Source organism: Protomyctophum parallelum (genome assembly GCF_964188405.1).
Source record: "Protomyctophum parallelum genome assembly, chromosome: 5".
NCBI lineage: Eukaryota > Metazoa > Chordata > Actinopteri > Myctophiformes > Myctophidae > Protomyctophum > Protomyctophum parallelum.
Window position 1 is genome coordinate 8510809 of NC_139702.1, and position 22176 is coordinate 8532984.

General features: G+C 46.6%; 1 protein-coding gene across 1 annotated transcript in view; it reads left to right on the top strand.

Moving 5' to 3' along the window:
- The window catches only part of LOC310859111 (adenylate cyclase type 9-like), a 57938-nt gene continuing 35762 nt past the window's right edge, over nt 1-22176 (top strand). Inside the window, exon 1 of the mRNA XM_083765494.1 lies at nt 1-3901. Within this exon, the coding sequence (XP_083621620.1) occupies nt 2014-3901 (1888 nt within the window). The 5' untranslated portion in view covers nt 1-2013. The remainder of the gene's footprint in view (nt 3902-22176) is intronic.

A 22176-nucleotide genomic window follows, 5' to 3' on the forward strand; every position in this document is an offset into this window, starting at 1 on the left:
AGAATTTCCGACACAGTCAGGGAAGATGGTGGCAGCGTCGGGAGCACAGTTATTACCGTCGCTTGGGTAGACGGAAAGACCCCCAGAAACTCAACAGTGTTTCCTTTGCTGTTCAAGAAGAAAGCTGTATGATGATCGGACAGAAGGGTGGCTAATCAGTGGCCAAAGGAGGAGGAATCTACAACACACACACACACACACACACACACACACACACACAGAGAGAGAGCGAGAGAGACGCGCACAATGTTGTGTTTGTTGAGCAACATGCATGCCAGTGAAAACTAGCGCTGTCCAGACCTGAGGAATTCGCGGGGAGATAAGAAGACACAGCGCAGTGTGCGCCGCTTGATCATCGAGCACGACGGGGAACTCGATCAAGGGGGTTGTTCGTTGCTCAAGGGATTTGGGCTTCATTGGGGAATGCAGCCTGGAGGAAATTCCCAACCTAAACTCAGCGAGAGGAGCAGCCTACAGTGAGTGTGTCCGCTCACAAGTTACAACGCAGGAAATACGGCCTGGGAAAAGTTTGGAGGCTTTTTGGACACGGGGGGGGAAGTATATATCTGACATTCTGGATGCGTTTTTCATGCCTTCATGGTCTGGAGCGGTTGTTTTTGGTGTCGGGCGGTTTATTCTGGCAGAACTAAAGTTGAACATATAATAGTCTACGCACTCAAGAGTTCTACGTCGCTGGAGTGATTATTTCAAGAGTTTTTTTAGCCCGATACTTGATTTGATCATCACTATTTATAGACTCGCCTATTCCGGGGCTGTTCTCGGTAGCTTTATGTTTTTGCCAACTGTGCGCAACAAGTTAGTGACACTCCCAACAGAAGCCAATCTAAGATAATATCCATGGTCAGTATTTTCAGCACTTCTCTTTCGATCCAGACGTGGTCAAATTACAACCTCGCCACCCCCGACGTCTTGGAAGAAGGGGAATAAACGGTGGAGATCCGGACAGGGAGTTCAGGAAAAGACGTGGTTGGATCCGTGGGACAGGCCCGCCTGTTGCACCGAGCGGACCGAGCACCGTCCTCTTGTCATTTCGGACCGACACGGCTCCAGAATATTCATTCAAATTGAGAACATTAATGCTCAACAAAGAAGTGGGTGAAGAGGAAAGACGTATGGGTTGAAACAACTTTGACTCATGCCTGACAGACAGAGAGAGAGAGAGAGGGGAAAGGAACAGGGGGCTGACTGTAAAATGGACCGAGTGTGTTGAGTAGATAAGGGGGGACGCTGTAACTTTTGCAGCCATTTGTTTGGCCGTTGGAAATGCGTCCTGAAAACAACCGTGGGTGGCTCAACAAGTTGTCACAGCCCAGCGAACCACTGGTCTTAAACATTAAGTAGGCTGTTTTTACGCAAGATAAATTAGGTCCCCAAACCCCCCTCCCAACCCCCCTTTTTTCTTTCAACGCCAGACTTTTTTTTCCTGACGTAAGCTGTCACTGTCAGCGGTAGAATAAACAGTGTGCAGCCAGAGGAGAGGATTTCAGGCAATGAAGCGGCGTTCGCATGGGCGTTTATTATTCCATGGTTACAACAAGCCCCTTTCCGAGAAGAATGTTCCTTTCTGGAGGGAGAAAGCGTAATGACAGTGTATTTGCCGCAGCTGGAGACAAACGAGGGGCTCGAACCGGACAGCTCAAGAGCCTCCGAAGAAGAAGAAGTCCGTGGAATGTGAGTACTGACGTAATACCGGGGTCGGATAATGAACTACTCAAGAAGCTGGAACGGCCAGTTTCATATTGAGTGAGTGTGCAGCAGGGCTACCTTGTGCGTAGTAACGACGTCTCTACTGTGCGCACGATTCATGCAGTTTGCTCATTCCAACAAACACCTCTCAGCAGCTCTCCCCCCTGCCTTCTCACTGTGCCAGATGCGCGCACACACCGCGCCCCCACACAACCCGCCTGATCGCCTGCCAGCCACCGCCACCAGCCATCATTAAAGAAGACATTATTAGTGCATGCTCCCTCCACCCAACTCCACCAGTACAATATGGCCACTCTGCAACAACACCGGCAGCTTGTCATGCATGGGCATGGCACCGAAGTGAGCTGCGACTCCAGCGGGGATGGAGCTGTGACGGTGCGGATCGCCAACAGTGCACCGCACGTGCACCACCAACAGCCGTATCACCACGAGCCGCTACGGACTAACAACAGTGGTGGAGGCGGCAGCTATGGGGCTGTGAATAAAGTGAACCCTGCAGGCCCACACAAATACAGCATATCGTCCAGCTGCAGCTCTGGTGAGTCTGGGATGAGACCGTCTTTCATGACCACTGTGCGCCCCCAGAGGAAAGTGCCACCGCTCTTTGAACGTTCCTCCGCCCAGTGCTGGGACCCCAAGTTCGACTCTTCCATCTTGGAAGAGGCATGCCGAGAGCGATGCTTCCCCCAGACCCAGCGGCGGTTCCGCTACGTCCTGTTCTACCTGGCCGTAGCGGCCGTCCTCTGGGGCGTGTACTTCGGCGTCAACAGCGAGCGCTGTGACCCCGTGACCTTCCTTGTCCCCACATCAGCCTTTGTCCTGCTACTGGTGCTGCTGTTTTGCTTTACTTTAACCCACCTCTACACACGCCTGTACAACCAGGCCTCCTTGCTCTTGATCGTCGTGACATTTGCCATTACCTTAGCTCCACAGATCCAGACCGCAGGCTATTCTGACCTGGAATGGGCCTGGCGTCAGAATTCCACCTATCCAACCCCAGACAAGGCCCCCTGCATTTCCCCCGTGGGCACATTCTCTCTGTGTACAGAAGTACTGTTGCTGCTGTACAGTGTTCTCCATGTCCGTATGTATGCCTCTGTGCTACTGGGCCTCCTGTACTCTGTGTTATTTGAGACCTTGGGGTGGCTGCCACTGCTCCAGAGGACATATGACAGTACCGGATCGGTAGGAGGTGGGTCCGGTTCTGACTGGGATGGAGACACCCTTCACTGGCTGGTGCCTGCTAAAGCCCTGCTCCACCTCTGCGCTCATGTCATTGGCATCCACCTGTTCATCATGTCGGAGGTGCGATCGCGCAGCACCTTCCTCAAAGTGGGCCAGGCCATCATGCACGGCAAGGACCTGGAGGTGGAGAAGGCCCTGAAGGAACGCATGATCCATTCGGTCATGCCCCGGAGGGTGGCGGATGAGCTGATGAAGCAGGGCGACGACGAGGGCGGCGGAGAGAATTCTGGCAAACGTTACTCCACCGGGGCCTGCTCGGCATCGGCCGTGTCGGTGGGCGGAGGAGGAGGTGGCGGAGGATCGTCATCGAACGCAGCCAGCCCCAAGAACCACCATCATCACAAGCGCAAGAAAACATCCATCCCCCGGGGCCAGATCATCTTCAGGCCCTTCAACATGAAACGCATGGAGTCTGTCAGCATCCTGTTCGCCGACATCGTGGGCTTCACCAGGATGTCTGCCAATAAGACGGCGCCTGCCCTGGTGGGCCTCCTCAACGACCTGTTTGGGCGCTTCGATCGCCTCTGCGAGCTCACCTGCTGCGAGAAGATCAGCACCCTGGGCGACTGCTACTACTGCGTGGCCGGCTGCCCGGAGCCCAGGCCGGACCACGCCTACTGCTGTGTGGAGATGGGCCTGGGCATGATCCAGGCCATCGAGCAGTTCTGCCAGGAGACGCGCGAGACGGTGGACATGCGTGTGGGCGTCCACACGGGCACAGTGCTGTGCGGCATCCTGGGGATGAAGCGCTTCAAGTTCGACGTGTGGTCCAACGACGTCAACCTGGCCAACCTGATGGAGCAGCTGGGCGTGGCGGGCAAGGTCCACCTGTCCGAGGCCACGGCGCGCTTCCTGGACGACCGCTACCAGAGGGAGGACGGGAGGGTGTCCGAGAGGGCAGGGCAGAGTGTGATGGAGAAACTGAAGGGTAAGACGGATGTATCATTTCACCTCTGAATTCTTAAGCACGGTCAGTGAAAATGGCAGAAATACAAGTTCACAACGTGTTGCGTTGAGCTTGTAGATTGGCTATTTTCGGCAAAGATATTTAGTGCAGCGAAAACAGGAGGGGCCTAGTATAGAGCCTTGTGAGACTCCAGGCAGATATTTTAGGCTTTTTATGGATGAATTATGAGCTAAGGTGGATGACTTGCATATTGTGTTTTGAGATGAAGTGGTCAGCTGGACTGTCAAGTGTCTTTGGGTTAATGATTTTTTTGTTTTCATTTAAAGTATTACGTTTCGCGGTCAATCATTCATTTTAAATTAGTTGTCACTTGTCAACAAACTCAAACATGTCACATTTGTTTATAAAGCACTCAACAGGTTAATCGCAGAATGCCTTATAGAGCAAAGGGCACATTCGTATGGAGATTGTAACAAGACAATAAAGACATTTCAGTTTAGTAAGGTTTCCATGCAAATTAACCATTTAAGCCCTATCTCAACATAGCGAAAATAGCCAAGCTTGTATTGCTATTTTTGACCATATTTTTACTTGAGATTTCTTTATTTTTTGAGAGGTGATAGCCCCTCCTCCAGCTTTTAGTGTGTGTGCAAAGTGCAAACACAAACATTGTCCTACACAAACATTAATTGCCATTGACAATGAATGGACAATTTTGAGTGTTTCTGTAAACACAAACATTGCGTAACACAAACATTGAAGACGAAGGTGAGGACGCAAATTCTGATTGGCTGGAATGAGATGATGTATGATGATAATCACACAGGTGTGATTCTTTTTTTAACTGCATGAACCCTGGCATCCCTATTCTGGGCCTCACATTCAGTCATAATAGCAGATCTACAAGCTCACAACATTGTGACCGGCTGTGATCAGCTACTTTTGGCAAAGATATGTAGAACTGAGCGAAAACAGGAGGCAGCCTATTATAGAGGCCTTGTGAATACGGCGTATGTATTTGAATTAAGTCGTTAACATTCGCCTATAAATAGGTTAAAGTAATTAGTTTAAAGTTAACTGTCTGTGTGAGTGTACCACTACGATAACACCAGGGCATCTAGTCATGCGAACTCATGGTCATTAAATCATGCCTGCCGAGACATCATCTAAGTATGTCATATGACCAGTTGATCCTGTTGACAGCCATGTCACGACGGAAGGAATACCCACATGAGGTTGCCAGATCAAAAGATTATGGCAATATAAAGAGAATAGTTGCTTGGTTTGTGTAGATTGGAGGTCATACTGTGGTCAGTAGCAGTGTACTACAGTACAACTTGTGAACTTGATATGATGTACAGTGGCAGAGCTGCAAATAATGCATTTAAATTTGCTTCCAAAATTCTCAATTTTTCATTCAGCACCTCTATCCAAGTGCAATGTACTGTAAATGCATTATCTCATCAATGTTGCATTGGTGCAGTCAGAGATGTATTCATTTCATACAAGGCCCTGTAAGGCTACAGGGCCTTGTAAGGAGTGTAAGATATTATATGATAGTAGATACATATCACTGTGTATCACCTGACTCCATTCATCTATTGTAGAGATATATTTACCTAAGGTTAATGCATACTTTGATGCTAAATGTTTGTCAACGACTTGCGTTGATTAACCATATGAACCCGACTCTACCCAAGTGAACATTTGGCAAAAATAGTCGCACTAGCGCTTGTTTGTTTTGTTGGCTTACTGTTTTTGAAGAAATTGAAAGAAATTTGATTCAGAGGGTACCTAATATAGATCCCTAGGTGACTCCGGTGAGTCCCGGTCAACAAAGCATAGGGTTAGTATCGTGAAAGAAGTTGGCTCTCTGCAGTTTACTGAACAACGGAACTTCTCATGTTTGTGTGTGACAGACAGTGAGGTACTCCATGCTGGACAGTTTTCTGTCTGACGACGTTACCTTTTGGCGTTTGCCTTTTGTTAACCCATTCTGACCTGAGATCAGATTCATACGAGGTTTCCGCCGGACACACACTGGTCTGATGAACCCATTCTGACCTGAGATCAGATTCTAAAAATGTCAGTCGTTCTTCGATAATAATAAAAAATAGCAGACCTACAAGCTCGTATCGCGCCACTCGGTGGCGCGATATGAGCTTGTAGATCTGCTATTTTTAAATAGCTAAAGCATAACATGATGCCGACACCAAAATGGGAGCCCGGTCAGAATGGGTTAACCTACAGTATAGTTAATGAATGCAGGTCCAGTATGTATATACTACTGTATACTTTATATAAACCTATGCATGATAGTGTGTGTATTACAGGTAATGCATTAATTCCTACTATGCGATGTATCAGCATAATGTGTTGGATTGGCACACGTCTTTCTGTTAATAGATACTATAGACCTTTTTTTTTATTGATCCCGAGGGAAATTCAGTTGTCATAGCAACACCACAGTAAACAGACGCATCCGTTTGCTGCGGTTTACTGTCTTTTAAAAGGACTCATCACTCATCAGGGGATGATCGTTGGAGTAGGGAATTCCTCCTGGGCCATCTAATGTTAGGTCTCCTAACGGCAGTCCTTATGGCGGGCCTCACAGAGACAGCACTTCTATGCATGTCCACTGTTGCCTATTTCAGGATTGACAAGCACTTGCAGAGTGACACATTGACACGTTTTTTCTCAAAGCCGACACCTCGACATTTGTCTTCATCTGCCGCTTTTTGTTGCTCCTCACTTGTTGTGCTTTCTCTCTCTCTCTCTCTCTCTCTCTCTCTCTCTCTCTCTCTCTCTCTTTATCATCCGTTTTTGTGGTTTGAACTTTGCTTCATTATTTGCATTTCTCCATCCGCCACTTCATATGTCATCAAGCTCACAGTGAGTTGCATCACGATGCATTTTGAACTGGTATATCATCTATCGTAACTTAAGCACGCGATACCGTCATACGGCAGAGTATAAACTATAGCATCAGACACTACCTTACCTGTTCCTCAACTCTACTTCTGTCTGTCTCAACTGGCTTCTTTGTTTTGTCCTCTCTTCCTCTCATCCTGTATGTTTTCCTCTATGCTCTTTCCCTGTCTGTCTCCTCTTCCCCTCCCTCTCTCAGATCACCTGTCACTTGCATGTGGCCTGTGCCCCTGTTGTGTAACACCGTTTTATAGCGCTGCTGCCGGTCTGAGTCACGCAGCTTTGCTGTGGATCACACAGCACAGCAACCCATCCACCTGAAAGCCGGTCTTCAAGTTTTTCCTTCACTCTATTCTTCTTTCTTTCGAACTCCTCTCCGCTCCCTTAGAAAGACACGCGCACGCATGTACACAGTTACACACAGTCACACACAAGCGAGCACGCACACAGTCTGCGCGCGTGCACACACACACACACACACACACACACACACACACACACACACACACACACACACACACACACACACACACACACACACACACACACACACACACACTCCATATCTGTATATCTCTGAGCAAATACAAGTACATGTTCATTATTTGTTTCAGCATTACTGTTTTGTTGTTGGACATTCAATATATTACTGTGTGTTGTGTGTACACAGTGAATACTGTGTTTGACAGCTGTAATCAAATGGTTACATTTGTAGGTTACACTCCCAGAGGAGCTCGGACACCTACAAACGAACACTGCACTTTTAACCTGTTCTCCTGAGTCCTGATCCTGTGGATGTCTAACACCCCCCCCCCCCCCCCCACATCTGTGCATCTGTCACATTGCTGCTGGCCACTCCTAGACTTGTCCCTCTCCATCGGTGTGTGCCAGTGTTTATCTTTCATCCAATCTCTCTTTTCCAGTCCAGTTAGTGCCATCTAGCTCTCCGTCAAAGAACATAAACACACTCGTATTTCACTGCAGGTGGTGAGGGCTGCAGTTTGTGTCCTGCCCTTTTCAGTGTTGTTTTGTTTAGCTGGGTCTTTATATCCTGCCTGTATCTGTATCTGCTGTGTTAATGCCTTTTTAAGCCTGATTTATACCCTGTCGTACTCCCGTTGTGGATTATTGTTACTTGGGGAAACGAGGTCGTGGAGTTCTCAGGCTTTTGTGTGTGTGTGTGTGTGTGTGTGTGTGTGTGATTGTGAGTGTATTTGTGCGTGCGTGTGTGTTCGTGTGTGTGCATGTATGGGAGGCAGCCAGCCCAGCGGCGTATATGCATGTGCGTGCACACGTGAGAGAGTGTCTATTTTTAGACGTGTATAAATAGGTACTTTACGAACGAGGGTTTATTCATGACGGTGTGGCACCATTCAGGTTGATAAGTATTTGGTGGCGGACGCAGTTTAAAGCCTTGAACCTTGAACCACTGCTCCATTTGGTACAGGCTGGCACATCGTGCGTGTGCGTGCGTGTGCGTGTATGTGCGTGCGCGGCGCGTGCATAGATTTAGTCTGGAGTAAATCAGATATGCCACTTAAATATGCAGCGGGAAAAGGTGAAAATGTCACAACAATCAGCCCAGCCTCACTATAGGCTGAACCTGAACGCCCCGCCCCCTCGCCTCACAATTCATTCTGCTTTCTACCTCCTCCTGTAGTGGAGGAGTCACTGACAGTTAAGCAGCTGAACCTCCCTGTTTCTTCTGACGAAGATTTGAAATATCCACCAGGTTGGCTTTTCAGTTGCATGGTTGAACACTTACTGCAGATATGCATACTTGCATAGCATGTCAATTGTGTTGGAGGCAGCATTTGTAGACGTCGAGTCACACCGGGGCTCCACCGGGCGCGTCAGCGTCGGGGAATGTTCCCTTTTTAATCGATGAAGGGTGGCTCCACTGCCCGCGTTGCGTTGCCTTGCGTGACTGCATTAAAATTGCCCCGGTTCGTTTTTTTGACGCATGCGACGGAGACGCAACGCGCCCGGTGGAGCCCCGGGTGTCAGACATAGACCAGATGAGGTCAGATAAGACTGATGTTGATGATGATGCTTGGTGATTGTTGTCTCTTTGCCTCGGTGACGGGGTCAAGTGTTTTCAGCGTCAGGTGTCATGAACACAACCAAACGTGACAAAAATATATTTAAAGTCAAGTATTTTCTGGATATTGACAATATGCCATGTAGCCAATATGTTGCACTAAGACTTCCGTTGTGCTTTTTATATATATATTTTTTATCAATGTGCAGGAAGAGGAGAAGAATGGAGACGAGGGGAGCAGTAGAGACACCTGAATAATATTGATTCACTGTCGGATCATAATTGCGACGATCCTTGCGGTTGAATGATGAGTGACTGCGTTTCTGTAAAACAAAAGGAAGCAGAGTGAAGTGAATCCCAAGTGTCCTGGGCTGGCCACTTAATCACTGTGCCTTTGGGAACACACGTGTGTGTGTGTGTGTGTGTGTGTGTGTGTCAAGTTCAGCCACAGAGAATGGACTACAGCAGAAGATGCTAACAAATGAGCCATTAAGGGCCCTTAAATTAACGAAACAAAGCCTATGAAAGGATGGATTTAACTGCAGTGTGATGAGTGTTGCCTCGACCTCGCACCTCTTTAATTCTGTGTTGAATTCTCCCTTTGACAAAGTGTCATGCGTCTTCCTTGTGCCCCTCCAACCAGACCACGTCTGTATTGTATGCATTTCTCCCTCTCTGTGGCTGTGTTTGTGTGCTATATTTTATACGTTGTATAAAGAGGACAAGACACAGAGGCTAGTCATGCCCTGAGGCCGGCCGAGACCCAACATGGTGTTGTTTAACCCTCGCCACTCCTCCTCCCCCGTTGGGTTTACACAGTCTGGCTGTCACTGCGGTGGTCAAAGATCAACTGTAATCTTCTTGGCTTGGTGGTCCAGTAAGAGTGTGTGTGTGTGTGTGTGTGCGCGCGAGTGTGTGCACGCACGCACACACACATTCCTTGTTAGGTATTGGAATGAGTGATAAGACGAGAGATAGCAGGGGATTGAGCAAGTGTAGGCGGAACTTCACGAGCTCAAAGCACAGCAGAGCTGCCTGACAAAGTAGTAGAGCGAGGAATTTGCTGGAATAAAGGGAAACAAAAGGAGAGAAATGGGGAGAGACGCCGTTTAAGGCTGCAATCAGAACATATTGTAATGAATATAATATTAATTTATTGTATGTTGGTATGTGTTGTAATAATACAATGTAACTAGCACATCTGCAGCGGTCTGCCGACGTGGTCTCCCTGCATTGATACATGTAGACTGCCTGAAGCTCATAAGTGCGGTATCTCTCCTATAGCCAACAAGGTGTTGTGTCTTCTTAGCTCAGTGGTAGGAATTTGTTTTCTCACGCAGCACGCCTGAATTAAAATCCTGGATATTAAGGCCCAAACATGAAGGATCGCAGCTTTAAGGAGAGATCGATAGAGCCATGGCTCCCGTTGATTGTTTGGAAGATGTTCTCTATCGTGGTTGTCAAATTCCGGCGGAAAGTTCTATGTCTAGACCAGGGGCCTCATTTGTAACAATTTCTTCTTTAGGAATGTATAACTTACATCCCTAAAAGTACAAATATCGTATGTTTATAATTAAATTATAATTGAAAAAGCACCCTCATTTCTGCCTTTCATGTGATTGACGTGAAATTGAATTGAATATTAGTCACATGCTCGTACATTATTCCACCTATTTGACAGGTCTGTGTGTGTGTGTGTGTGTGTGTGTGTGTGTGTGGGGGCGGGTGGGTGGGTGTGCACTTTGTGTGTGTATGAGTGTGTGTCCTCATTCATTACATTACATAACTTTGTGTTTTGAGATATTAAGTCCAACCTTTGTGCTAGTACATCGTGTAGCCTTTTTGTATAATAATCTGACATAATAACTGACAAATTGTGACAATACATATCAGAAGTTAAAGCCAGTCATATGGGGACTAGGTTGGTGGAGGGTGTGTAGAGCCCAGGATCACATTAGATAATTGACACGGGTGAAAAATGGGCTACAAAATCGTGGGATAAAAAAATGAGAAATAAAATAAGTTAAAGCCATGTACTGTAGTTTGTACAGTACACACTTACATTACATGCACACTGTGACCAATTTTGAAACAAAAACCATGGGAGTTTACCCACTGAGCATTTTTGTAGTCTAATAGACGTCTAAATGGCAATTGTTTTTCTTCTAAAAACGGGGGTAAAAATAGTCTACAAATGAAAGTTTTTTAGCAGTCTAGGCTTAGATTAGATGTAATCAAGTTCTAAATGTAGACCGTCTATATATAGACGTTGAAACTACGTTGTTTCAACGTCTAATCTAAGCCTGGACTGCTAAAAAACTTTCATTTTTAGACTATTTTCACCCCATTTTTAGACGGTCATTTAGAAAATTGCGAGGTTGCTCAGTGGGTAGGTAAAAAAAAATCGCTGATGATATGACATTGCAGTTACGATTAATATAATTTGTTAGCATTAGCAAGCTCTTTTCCATCAAAAATTGTCCAGAATCCTGTGATGCCACTTCCTTCTTCATGCTAATGTTATAAGTTGTTGTGGTTAAAATGAGATATCGTGAATAGAAAAGAAATGTTGCTGCAGTGCACGCACACTAATAGCTTTGCTGAAAAAAAGTGTAATATATTAAATTGCAATGTTTTGGCAGTGCACACAATTCTTCATCAGGGATGCAGTCACTGTTGCCGTGGTTGAAATGGGTTAATGTCTACATGTAGTCCAGGTTGTGCAGAAACATCACAAAATAATGACTAGTGCTGGATAAAAAACACTGCCTTCTAAGCTTCCAAATAACTTTATTACTAGAGACAAATTGCAATGTTTAGAGCAACACAACACTCTTCCATGGGCTATATAGCACTAACGGGCAACGGATAAGGGATCTCTTAAAGGCAATGGCACGTGGACTGGTGATTGGTTAAATTTGGTTTAATTATTGTAACGCCCAAACCACACCTATGCATAATATAACGGGTAACAGAGGTGTTTTAGGGATTTCGACAGGTAACAAAAATGCCAACTTTTGTGGGGGAACACCCCTTTCCCGCACTGCTAAATCCCAAAACAGTGTATTTAGAAAGATGAGACGAAATTGGAGCCCTAAAGGCCTTCGTCAGGTGCAATCATGGGTCAAATAGCAAATCTACAAGCAATGCGCCACGTGACCCCTTGTGAGCATGCACATTTGCTATTTTCACCTATTATCATGACCAGAATGGGGAGCGGACGTTGGGGTTCATCTTGTTAAAGTGTTGGTGCTCCATTAGACAGTAGGAGACATGAGGGAGAAGAAGGCCAAACCCATGAACCATTATCATTCTAAGGGCATTGTGAGGAGAGGTTATCAGTGACATCATCTCTACATTTTCGTTGTTAGCTGCTGACACAGACTGCTCTGTAAATCCTCTCAGAACACCACTGTGCTGTATTCATGTGGTATTGTGTGTAGGGGGAGGGGGGGGGAGTTATTCACTTCCTGGGGTCAAAGGCCATACCCATTTTAACTGGGCATGCTCGCCACTAGTGTTACTTATTCACCAACTGAGTCTGAATGCAGGTTACCACATGCAGTCTAATGCTGGACAGCGAGTTCCTACTTTCATTCCTGTTTGGCTGGACGGCTTGCTGCTTGTCTCTCTCTCTCTCTCTCTCTCTCTCTCTCTCTCTCTCTCTCTCTCTCTCTCTCTCTCTCTCTCTCTCTCTCTCTCTCTCTCTCTCTCTCTCTCTCTCTCTCTCTCTCTCTCTCTCTCTCTCTCTCTCTCTCTCTGTGTATTTCCTGTCTCTCTCCACTGTTCAAAAAGCAGGGCCAAAGTGTGTTCAATGAACCGTTCTGCTTTGTGCAGATCCATCGTATGCTCTACTCGGTAGAGCATGGTGATCCAGACGTGTGTGTGTGACACAACTTAATAAAGGAGATTGTATTGCAGCAACTTACAGTATTCTGTTCCTGGCTTCAATGACTCACAAAGCCAAAAGCTCTATATGCAGTAATAGATGAAGACACTCACAGGCTCTGGATCACATTGTGTCAGTCGGGGTCAATCCCCGACTGACACAATGTGATTATTAGGCGTTATAGAATTAGAAACACATCAGTGAACTTGTGAATTCAAACCATATTCATCTTTTCAAGGACACAGACGTATTTCTGGAAAGGGAAAGGGAGGATGGAATGAGCGAGGGATGGATAGAGAGAGTGTGGGGGGGGGAGAGAGAGAGAGAGAGAGAGAGAGAAGCATAATGTCTGGTCATGACATTTTCCCAAGGATTTCCCTGTGTGTGACTTGTGTCTGTGTCATCATGAAAACATGTCATACAGGAATATGAATCGCCCTAACAATGACCCCAAAGCTTGTGAAGCTGCAAGGAACTCTGCAAGGAATAAGGAAAGAGTCCATGGACGCATGCATGTACAGTACACACACAACGCGCACGCACACACACACACACACACACACACACACAACGTGTACGCACGGGACACGGTGGATGAGTTCATGTATACTGTACAGATCCCATGCGTCACCACCGGCACCAGGCATGTTCAGTAACACCAAGGTTGACCATCTCAAGGACTGTCCTCTCTCCTTGTCACTATTGAATGACAGGCATCCCTGGGGGGGGGGGGGGGGGGGGGTGTGTGTGTGTGCGTGTGTGTGTGTGTGTGTGTGTGTGTGTGTGAGAGAGACACAGACAGACAGAGCTGAAATGAGTCAATAAAATGTGTCATACAGCTGTTGAGCATTCTTTGCCCTTATGTCTAGGGGGGGTGTGACTGTGTGTGTGTGTGCATGCATGCGTGCACATGCCTGTGTGCCATGCAGTGCCAGTTGGAATGTGACTCATACTGTATATACCACTGTCAACCTGCCGCCTCCCCTGTAGGATTTAAAAGGATCAGGTTTTTTATTAAATACGGAGATGAAAAAGACAGACAGACGGAAGTGTGAGCGAAGGAGTGAGTGAGGGACACCGAGGACTCGTCTCACTCCACGATGCAAAGTGAGACACAGGAGAAGGAAGGAGAGGAGGAGGAGGTTGGCGGCAGGGAGCGAGGGAGGAGGAGGAGGAGGAGGAGGAGGAGGAGGAGGGGGGCATGCAGATCTCAGGGAGCCTCCGTTCTGTCAGCAGCCTGTCCTAATATGGAGGCATCTGCTACCACACTGAGCCATGTTCTCAAGACCCGCCGACGACCAGGGGAAAAACACACTGAGAGGGGGGTGGGGGGGATCCGTTGGTGGGAGAAAGTGCAACAAGTGAAAAGAAGATGGGTAGAGAGAGAGAGAGAGAGAGCTTATGAGGGGAGGGGAGGGGGGTTTGGGGTTGGGCAAATGAAAAGGAAAGGCCGAACAGCACGCTGGGATAGCGTAACGTAGAGCAGAGGTTCTCAATGTATTAGCCCTGCGGACCCCCATTTGAAAACATGCAATAGAAGATTTCTACAGCTCTAGCAGTGTTTCTCAACCATTTTAATTTCAAGGACCCCCCCAGTTTGACCCCCATTTAATGGCATTTCTATCTCTGTTATCACAATTTATATTTAACTCAGAGTGTTCCATTTGTACACTCTGAGTTACAGACCCGTGAGGGTTCATTTGGACCCCCTGGAACTCCCTAAAGGACCCCTGGGGGTCCCCGAACCCCACTTTGGGAACCACTGACGTAGAGCATGAAAAGAGACATCACTGCTGGGAAGTGAAAGTTGGGAGGAGGGAGGGAGGGGAGGAGGGAGGGAGGGGGGGGAGGAGGGAGGGAGGGGGGGAGGGAGGGGAGGAGGGAGGGAGGGAGGGAGGGAGGGAGGGGGGGAGGGAGGGAGGGAGGGAATGCCTGTTTTGAGCAGCCCAGGTTGTTTACTTACGTTGGACTGTTCAGAACAGATGAAAGAAGAGAGAAGGAGAAAGGGGTCCGTGAAAGAGATGCAAAAGATCTGAAATGATGCAAAAGATCTGAAAAGAGTCGGGGAAAAAAATCTGCCTCTCTCTGCTTTGGTTGAGGGCTGAGGGTGCTTTGGTTGGGGGCTGAGGGTGCTTTGGTTGGGGGCTGAGGGTGCTTTGGTTGGGGCTGAGGGTGCTTTGATTGGGGGCTGAGGGTGCGTAGAGTTAGTCCCATGTCCCAACGATCCGACATTACTAACCCTAACCCTAACAGCACGCGGAAGCCACGGGTGAGTCTTAACCGGCCACGTATGTCAGACTAACGGGACGCCAGACATCACTGAGCGCATACAGATGTGTGCTCAGTCTCAGCATACAGATGTGTGCTCAGTCTCAGCATACAGATGTGTGCTCAGTCTCAGCATACAGATGTGTGCTCAGTCTCAGCATACAGATGTGTGCTCAGTCTCAGCATACAGATGTGTGCTCAGTCTCAGCATACAGATGTGTGCGCAGTCTCAGCATACAGATGTGTGCTCAGTCTCAGCATACAGATGTGTGCTCAGTCTCAGCATACAGATGTGTGCTCAGTCTCAGCATACAGATGTGTGCTCAGTCTCAGCATACAGATGTGTGCTCAGTGTCAGCATACAGATGTGTGCTCAGTCTCAGCATACAGATGTGTGCTCAGTCTCAGCATACAGATGTGTGCTCAGTCTCAGCATACAGATGTGTGCTCAGTGTCAGCATACAGATGTGTGCTCAGTCTCAGCATACAGATGTGTGCTCAGTCTCAGCATACATTTGATCACTTGCTCGATCATGGTTACTTTTTTACGATCTCGGAGACACACATGGATAACAGGATTTTGCTGCATGTGCTTATTTCTCTCTCTCTCTCTCTCTCTCTCTCTCTCTCTCACATTCACACACATTTTCCTGTGTGTGTGTCGAGCCAGAGGGTAGCCGGTGACCCCTGGGTTGCTGGGAATGGTTTTGATCATGTGGTTGGAAGCCGCCCTGAGGTCAAAGGTCACGTGACAGGAAGTGCAGAGTCCGGACTGAGACTTGTCTTTTGGGGATAGTGGAAAATGTCATGCTCCTTCGTCCACAGGCACACTGGCAACATTTTAGAAAGCTGTGTGTGTGTGTGTGTGTGTGTGTGTGTGTGTGTGTGTGTGTGTGTGTGTGTGTGTGTGTCCAATGGCTGAGAGAGAGGAAGAGAGGAGTCAGTTTCCTGTGGGTGTGGGTGTTCATAGGTGTGTGTGTGTGTGTGTGTGTGTGTGTGTGTGTGTGTTTGTTCGTGTGAGAATGTGTAACCGAGCCAGGGGCCCGTGTGTGTGTGTGTGTGTGAGTACTATGGTGTGTGTAATTAGAGAGGGTGAGAGAGTAGTTTCCTCTGTCTGTGTATGTGTGTGTGTGTTTGTGTGTGCAATGCAGCGTGCGCAACAGGTATGCATTCATTCACATATACGTATTTGCGTGTGCACATGACATGCAGCATCTGTGTTGGTGAGTGAGTTGGTTTCCTCTGTGTGCGTGTGTGTGTGTGTGTGTGTGTGTGTGTGTGTGTGTGTGTGTGTGTGTGTGTGTGTGTGTGTGTGTGTGTGTGTGTGTGTGTGTGTGTGTGTGTGTGTGTGTGTGTGTGTGTGTGTGTGTGTGTGTGTGTGCGTGCGTGCGTGCGTGCGTGCGTGTCTGTCTGTGTGGATTAGAATTGGGCGTGGTGTGTGTGCTGTCTTCGGGTGTACATGTGGAATGTGGAGGCTCGGCTAATGTGCGCCAGCCAGACACCTCCTCTTTGGTTCAGTGTCCACCCCCTCCCTCCCTCCCTCCCCCCCTCCCTCCCTCCCTCCCTCCCTCCCTCCCTCCCACCCATCCATTCAGTCAGTCAGTCATTCATTTAGTCAGTCAGTCAGTCAGTCAGTCAGTCAGTCAGTCAGAAATGCATTAACCCATTCTGACCTGAGATCAGATTCATACGAGGTTTCCGCCGGACAAACACTGGGTCTGATGAACCCATTCTGACCTGAGATCAGATTCTAAAAAATGTCAGTCGCTCTTCGATTTTTCAAAAATAGCAGACCTACAAGCTCGTATCGCGCCACTCGGTGGCGCGATATGAGCTTGTAGATCTGCTATTTTTCAATAGCTAAAGCATGACATGATGCTGACACCAAAATGGGTGCCCGTTCAGAATGGGTTAATTCAGTCAGTAATGCATTAATTAATGAATAAATTAATTTGTCCATCCGTATAGATGCAGTTTATTTTCCTGTGCCATATATACTGGCTGGCTCAATATCCAAGTTGCTTTACCGTTATTGTTTCACTGAAGCATTGAAGATGCGTGTATGTGTGCGTGCGTGTGTGTTTGATGAGGTCATTGTACATTTCTCTCCAAAGGACTCGTGGAACAACAACCCAAAGGGGGTCTATTTCCTGGGAATGGTGCATTGTGGGTGGTGGTGGTGCCCCTCTGGGACATGTGCATGTGCATGTCAGTGTCGGTGTGTGTGCACGTGAATGCACATGTCTATGTGCGTGTACACATGCATATAAGATGAATATGATTCTCCTTCCCTGCAGTATTACTGACTGTGTGTCACTTTAGATCACTAACACAGGCCAGATGCCACAACATGGAACCCAAAAAGGACCATTTGGTTACATTTTGGACAGTCTCAGAGTTACAAATGGTCATCTACTCATTTCTACTGTATGTGGAGAATGGAAATTGAGCAATTTAAAATGAGGAGAGCTTAACATTGTCAGCCTGGGGGAGAATCGTCAGTGTAAAGATGTACATTCATGTATTATTTGCTGGGTTCCCTAGATGTCTTCAGGCTTGTCGCTTGGTCTTTCTCTAAATTCCAACAGACTAAAACCCCTTATTGCCTGTCCCTTTGCCAAATCAATCACAATTCAGTCAGGAACACGTGAAGAATAACTGTATTTCCATTTGATGCAATAAATGGGGTGGTGTGTGTCAAATGGAATACAGTTATTCTGGCAGTTATTCGTCTCTTCAGGCGTTCACGTTCACTCTCCTGCTGGAATTCATAGACTCCAACCTACGTCCGCTCTCTTAAAGAGGCGGAGCCTACGTCACGCAGATATGGGTATAAGTAAACCGGAGATGGCGGGGCTTGCCTTCCTATTTGTCCTGGGCTGAGCCAATCAAATTGAAGCTATGGAGAAATGAACTGGAACAGGAAATGGGCATGAAAAGTGAAAACCCGGGACTACAGCTACCCGTATGCACAGAGCCTGTTGTAGCTGAGCAGTGAGCAGCATGCTGGGAGTGGGTATGGCCGCTTTTAGCTCAAGGAGTGTTTTTTGTGCAAAACGAATGTTTGGAATGGATTCAGAATCATGAAAACCCCCTAGTTTGACATGTCACATGCTACTTCCCACATTATTCGACAGTCCCTTGGCCCACTTGTAGCAAATGTAAAATCAACAGTCAAAAACCTGGGTGTACATTTTGACAGTAGGATGACCCTTGAGTCCCAACTTACCCAGGCATGCTTTTATCACTTACGCAACATTTCTAAAATAAAATCTATTCTCACTCCCACTGACCTAGAAAAAAAACCATGCACGCAGAACAACAGCAGCCAGAACAACAACAGCAGCCAGAATTCTCACCAACACCAAACCGTCGAGCACACATCACCCCGGTCTTAGCCACACTCCACTGGCTGCCCATCAAGGCTAGAATAGATTTTAAAATCCTTCTAACTACTTTTAAAGCCCTACATGGACTGCCCCCCCCACCGTACATTTGTGATCTTCTGCCCCCCCAAGGTCAATGTGAGATCCCTGCGATCCTCTGACAAAGGCCTCCTAATGGTTCCTGGGACTATAAGCGAAAGACAATGGGTGACCGTGCCTTTGCAGTAGTAGTTGCACCTACTTTATGGAACGCCCTGCCTTGCACTTTAAAAAACGCTGAGTCTGTCAATACTTTTAAGAGTTTGTTGAAAACGTTTTTATTTCGGAAACATTTTCCTGATGTTACTTGACCTTGATTATGTTGTTCTTATTTGCTTGTTGTACTGTCCTCAGTGTCCTGTTTTAATTTGATTGATTTTATTGTGTTCATTGTACTTCACTTTGTAACCTTTGTACAAAGTTGTACACTTTGTAACCTTAAAGGTATATTCAGTGATTTCACTTAATTCAAATATCACTTATTTTTTTGTTTTGTTGTGATAATCCTCCCTACTATAGAGTGTGCTGGCCATATAAGGAGTTCCTCCCTGTCCCCACTTAACCCCTGGGGGTCAAAAAACCTTAGGTTTCGTTTTTGACTCTCTATCCTGATTGGACGAAAGGCTGGGTCCCATAGCCAAAAACGAAACCTAAGGTTTTTTGAGTGAAATCACTGAATATACCTTTAAGAAAGGTGCTTTATAAATAATTATTTACTTATTTACTTACTTACTTACTACTTAAAGCATAAGATAAGTTTGACATTTTTGCCTTATACAGGATGTTAATGGGAGGGTCACAAGAAACCCCTAGAAAACAAATTGCAAGTGGATTCATGAATGTATGTACTGTATATAATATAGACAATATTTTAGGCCAATCAAAAAGACTATATACCAAATTTCCCACAAAAGAAGCCTGTCGGCTGCCGGACTATAATGCATGCCACGCAAGACTAGAAATGTCGAGGCTGGAGTGCAGGAGGCAAAGCTTTCAGGATTTCAGCTTTATTGTCATATATCGCAGATTTACAAAGTAAAAGGGTGGGTGAAACTCGTTTTCGTGCATAGTTCCCATCGTATTGTTCCATAGAAAAGAAAGGGAAGAAGAAGGGGGAAAGGAGATAAGAGAAAGAAACATAAACCTGAGATAATAAGGTATAAACTAAAGCAGCAGGTGTATACTGTGCATTATCTACTTATGGGTGTTAGTTTAGGTTGGACGTCGGTTAGCTTTGCAGCAGCATCGGCTGTGTGTGTACACTAGCAGCATTGAGAAACGGTGATCTAATCCCAATGAATGAGGAAGCCATTTAAATGGAGCGCCCTGTTGAGAGCATGAGCTGTGATTGGTATGTAGGGAAAGTGTTATCTCTTTGGCTTCTTTGGAAACACTAATTCAATCAGCAGACTGACAGCTGATTACAGCTGCTGGGGGCGGGTGTATGACTCCATTGTCCTCCATGAACCAACGCCATGCTTCATTCATTCAGGTTTTCTTTAGCCATGGGGTATCTCTCTTGACATCTGTGCCCAAATCAATGACAGTCAATAGAGTTTGGCTTTTCTTCTATGGTTGTCCTTTTGACATCTGTCGAGCCACCTGCCACCTATTCTTATCTTGCTGTGCACTTTTTACTGTTTTTACTTAAAAAAAACAATGGTCATCATCCATCTTCCTAATAGGGCTGTCCTCGACTAAAGAAATCCTTAGTTCACTCGACTAATCAATTAGTTGATTTAATCAAGAATCAATTAGTTGATTTAACTGGCTGTAATCAACAAATCTGTAAAATTCTGTTTGCTACGTGCAATCTGGCAGAGTCCAGCCCTTGTAAGCTGGCGAGGTTGAGAACTGAAACTTCTAATGTTGATTTCACAATGCCTCCCTAAATCTACTTTCAAAGATCTTAACCAAATCTGGGCGGGAACCCTTTTTGGTGTTTTAACTAAGCATTATGTTATACTTGAGCTATTGAAAAATAGCAGATCTACAAGCTGACGCTACAAGCTAGCGCGCCACTCCGTGGCGCGCTACGAGCTTGCAGGTCTGCTATTTTTGAAAAAAAAACATGAAAATGCGGCACAAATCTTTGAATATTCTTTCAGAAGACTTTTCTTTTGTTCTCTGTGTGATATCAGTGCAGCATGTTGTCTCAGTGTGATATCAGTGCAGCATGTTGTCTCAGTGTGATATCAGTGCAGCATGTGGTCTCTGTGTGATATCAGTGCAGCATGTGGTCTGTGTGATATCAGTGCAGCATGTTGTCTCAGTGTGATATCAGTGCAGCATGTGGTCTCTGTGTGATATCAGTGCAGCATGTGGTCTCAGTGTGATATCAGTGCAGCATGTGGTCTCAGTGTGATATCAGTGCAGCATGTTGTCTCTGTGTGATATCAGTGCAGCTTGTTGTCTCTGTGTGATATCAGTGCAGCATGTTGTCTCTGTGTGATATCAGTGCAGCATGTTGTCTCTGTGTGATATCAGTGCAGCATGTGGTCTCAGTGTGATATCAGTGCAGCATGTGGTCTCAGTGTGATATCAGTGCAGCATGTTGTCTCTGTGTGATATCAGTGCAGCTTGTTGTCTCAGTGTGATATCAGTGCAGCATGTTGTCTCTGTGTGATATCAGTGCAGCATGTTGTCTCTGTGTGATATCAGTGCAGCATGTTGTCTCTGTGATATCAGTGCAGCATGTTGTCTCTGTGTGATATCAGTGCAGCATGTTGTCTCTGTGTGATATCAGTGCAGCATGTGGTCTCTGTGTGATATCAGTGCAGCATGTGGTCTCAGTGTGATATCAGTGCAGCATGTTGTCTCAGTGTGATATCAGTGCAGCATGTGGTCTCTGTGTGATATCAGTGCAGCATGTGGTCTCTGTGTGATATCAGTGCAGCATGTTGTCTCAGTGTGATATCAGTGCAGCATGTTGTCTCTGTGTGATATCAGTGCAGCATGTTGTCTCTGTGTGATATCAGTGCAGCATGTGGTCTCTGTGTGATATCAGTGCAGCATGTGGTCTCTGTGTGATATCAGTGCAGCATGTGGTCTCTGTGTGATATCAGTGCAGCATGTGGTCTCTGTGTGATATCAGTGCAGCATGTGGTCTCAGTGTGATATAAGTGCAGCATGTTGTCTCTGTGTGATATCAGTGCAGCATGTTGTCTCTGTGTGATATCAGTGCAGCATGTGGTCTCAGTGTGATATCAGTGCAGCATGTTGTCTCAGTGTGATATCAGTGCAGCATGTGGTCTCTGTGTGATATCAGTGCAGCATGTGGTCTCAGTGTGATATCAGTGCAGCATGTTGTCTCTGTGTGATATCAGTGCAGCATGTTGTCTCAGTGTGATATCAGTGCAGCATGTTGTCTCTGTGTGATATCAGTGCAGCATGTTGTCTCAGTGTGATATCAGTGCAGCATGTGGTCTCTGTGTGATATCAGTGCAGCATGTTGTCTCAGTGTGATATCAGTGCAGCATGTTGTCTCAGTGTGATATCAGTGCAGCATGTTGTCTCTGTGTGATATCAGTGCAGCATGTGGTCTCAGTGTGATATCAGTGCAGCATGTGGTCTCAGTGTGATATCAGTGCAGCATGTTGTCTCAGTGTGATATCAGTGCAGCATGTGGTCTCTGTGTGATATCAGTGCAGCATGTTGTCTCTGTGTGATATCAGTGCAGCATGTTGTCTCTGTGTGATATCAGTGCAGCATGTTGTCTCTGTGTGATATCAGTGCAGCATGTTGT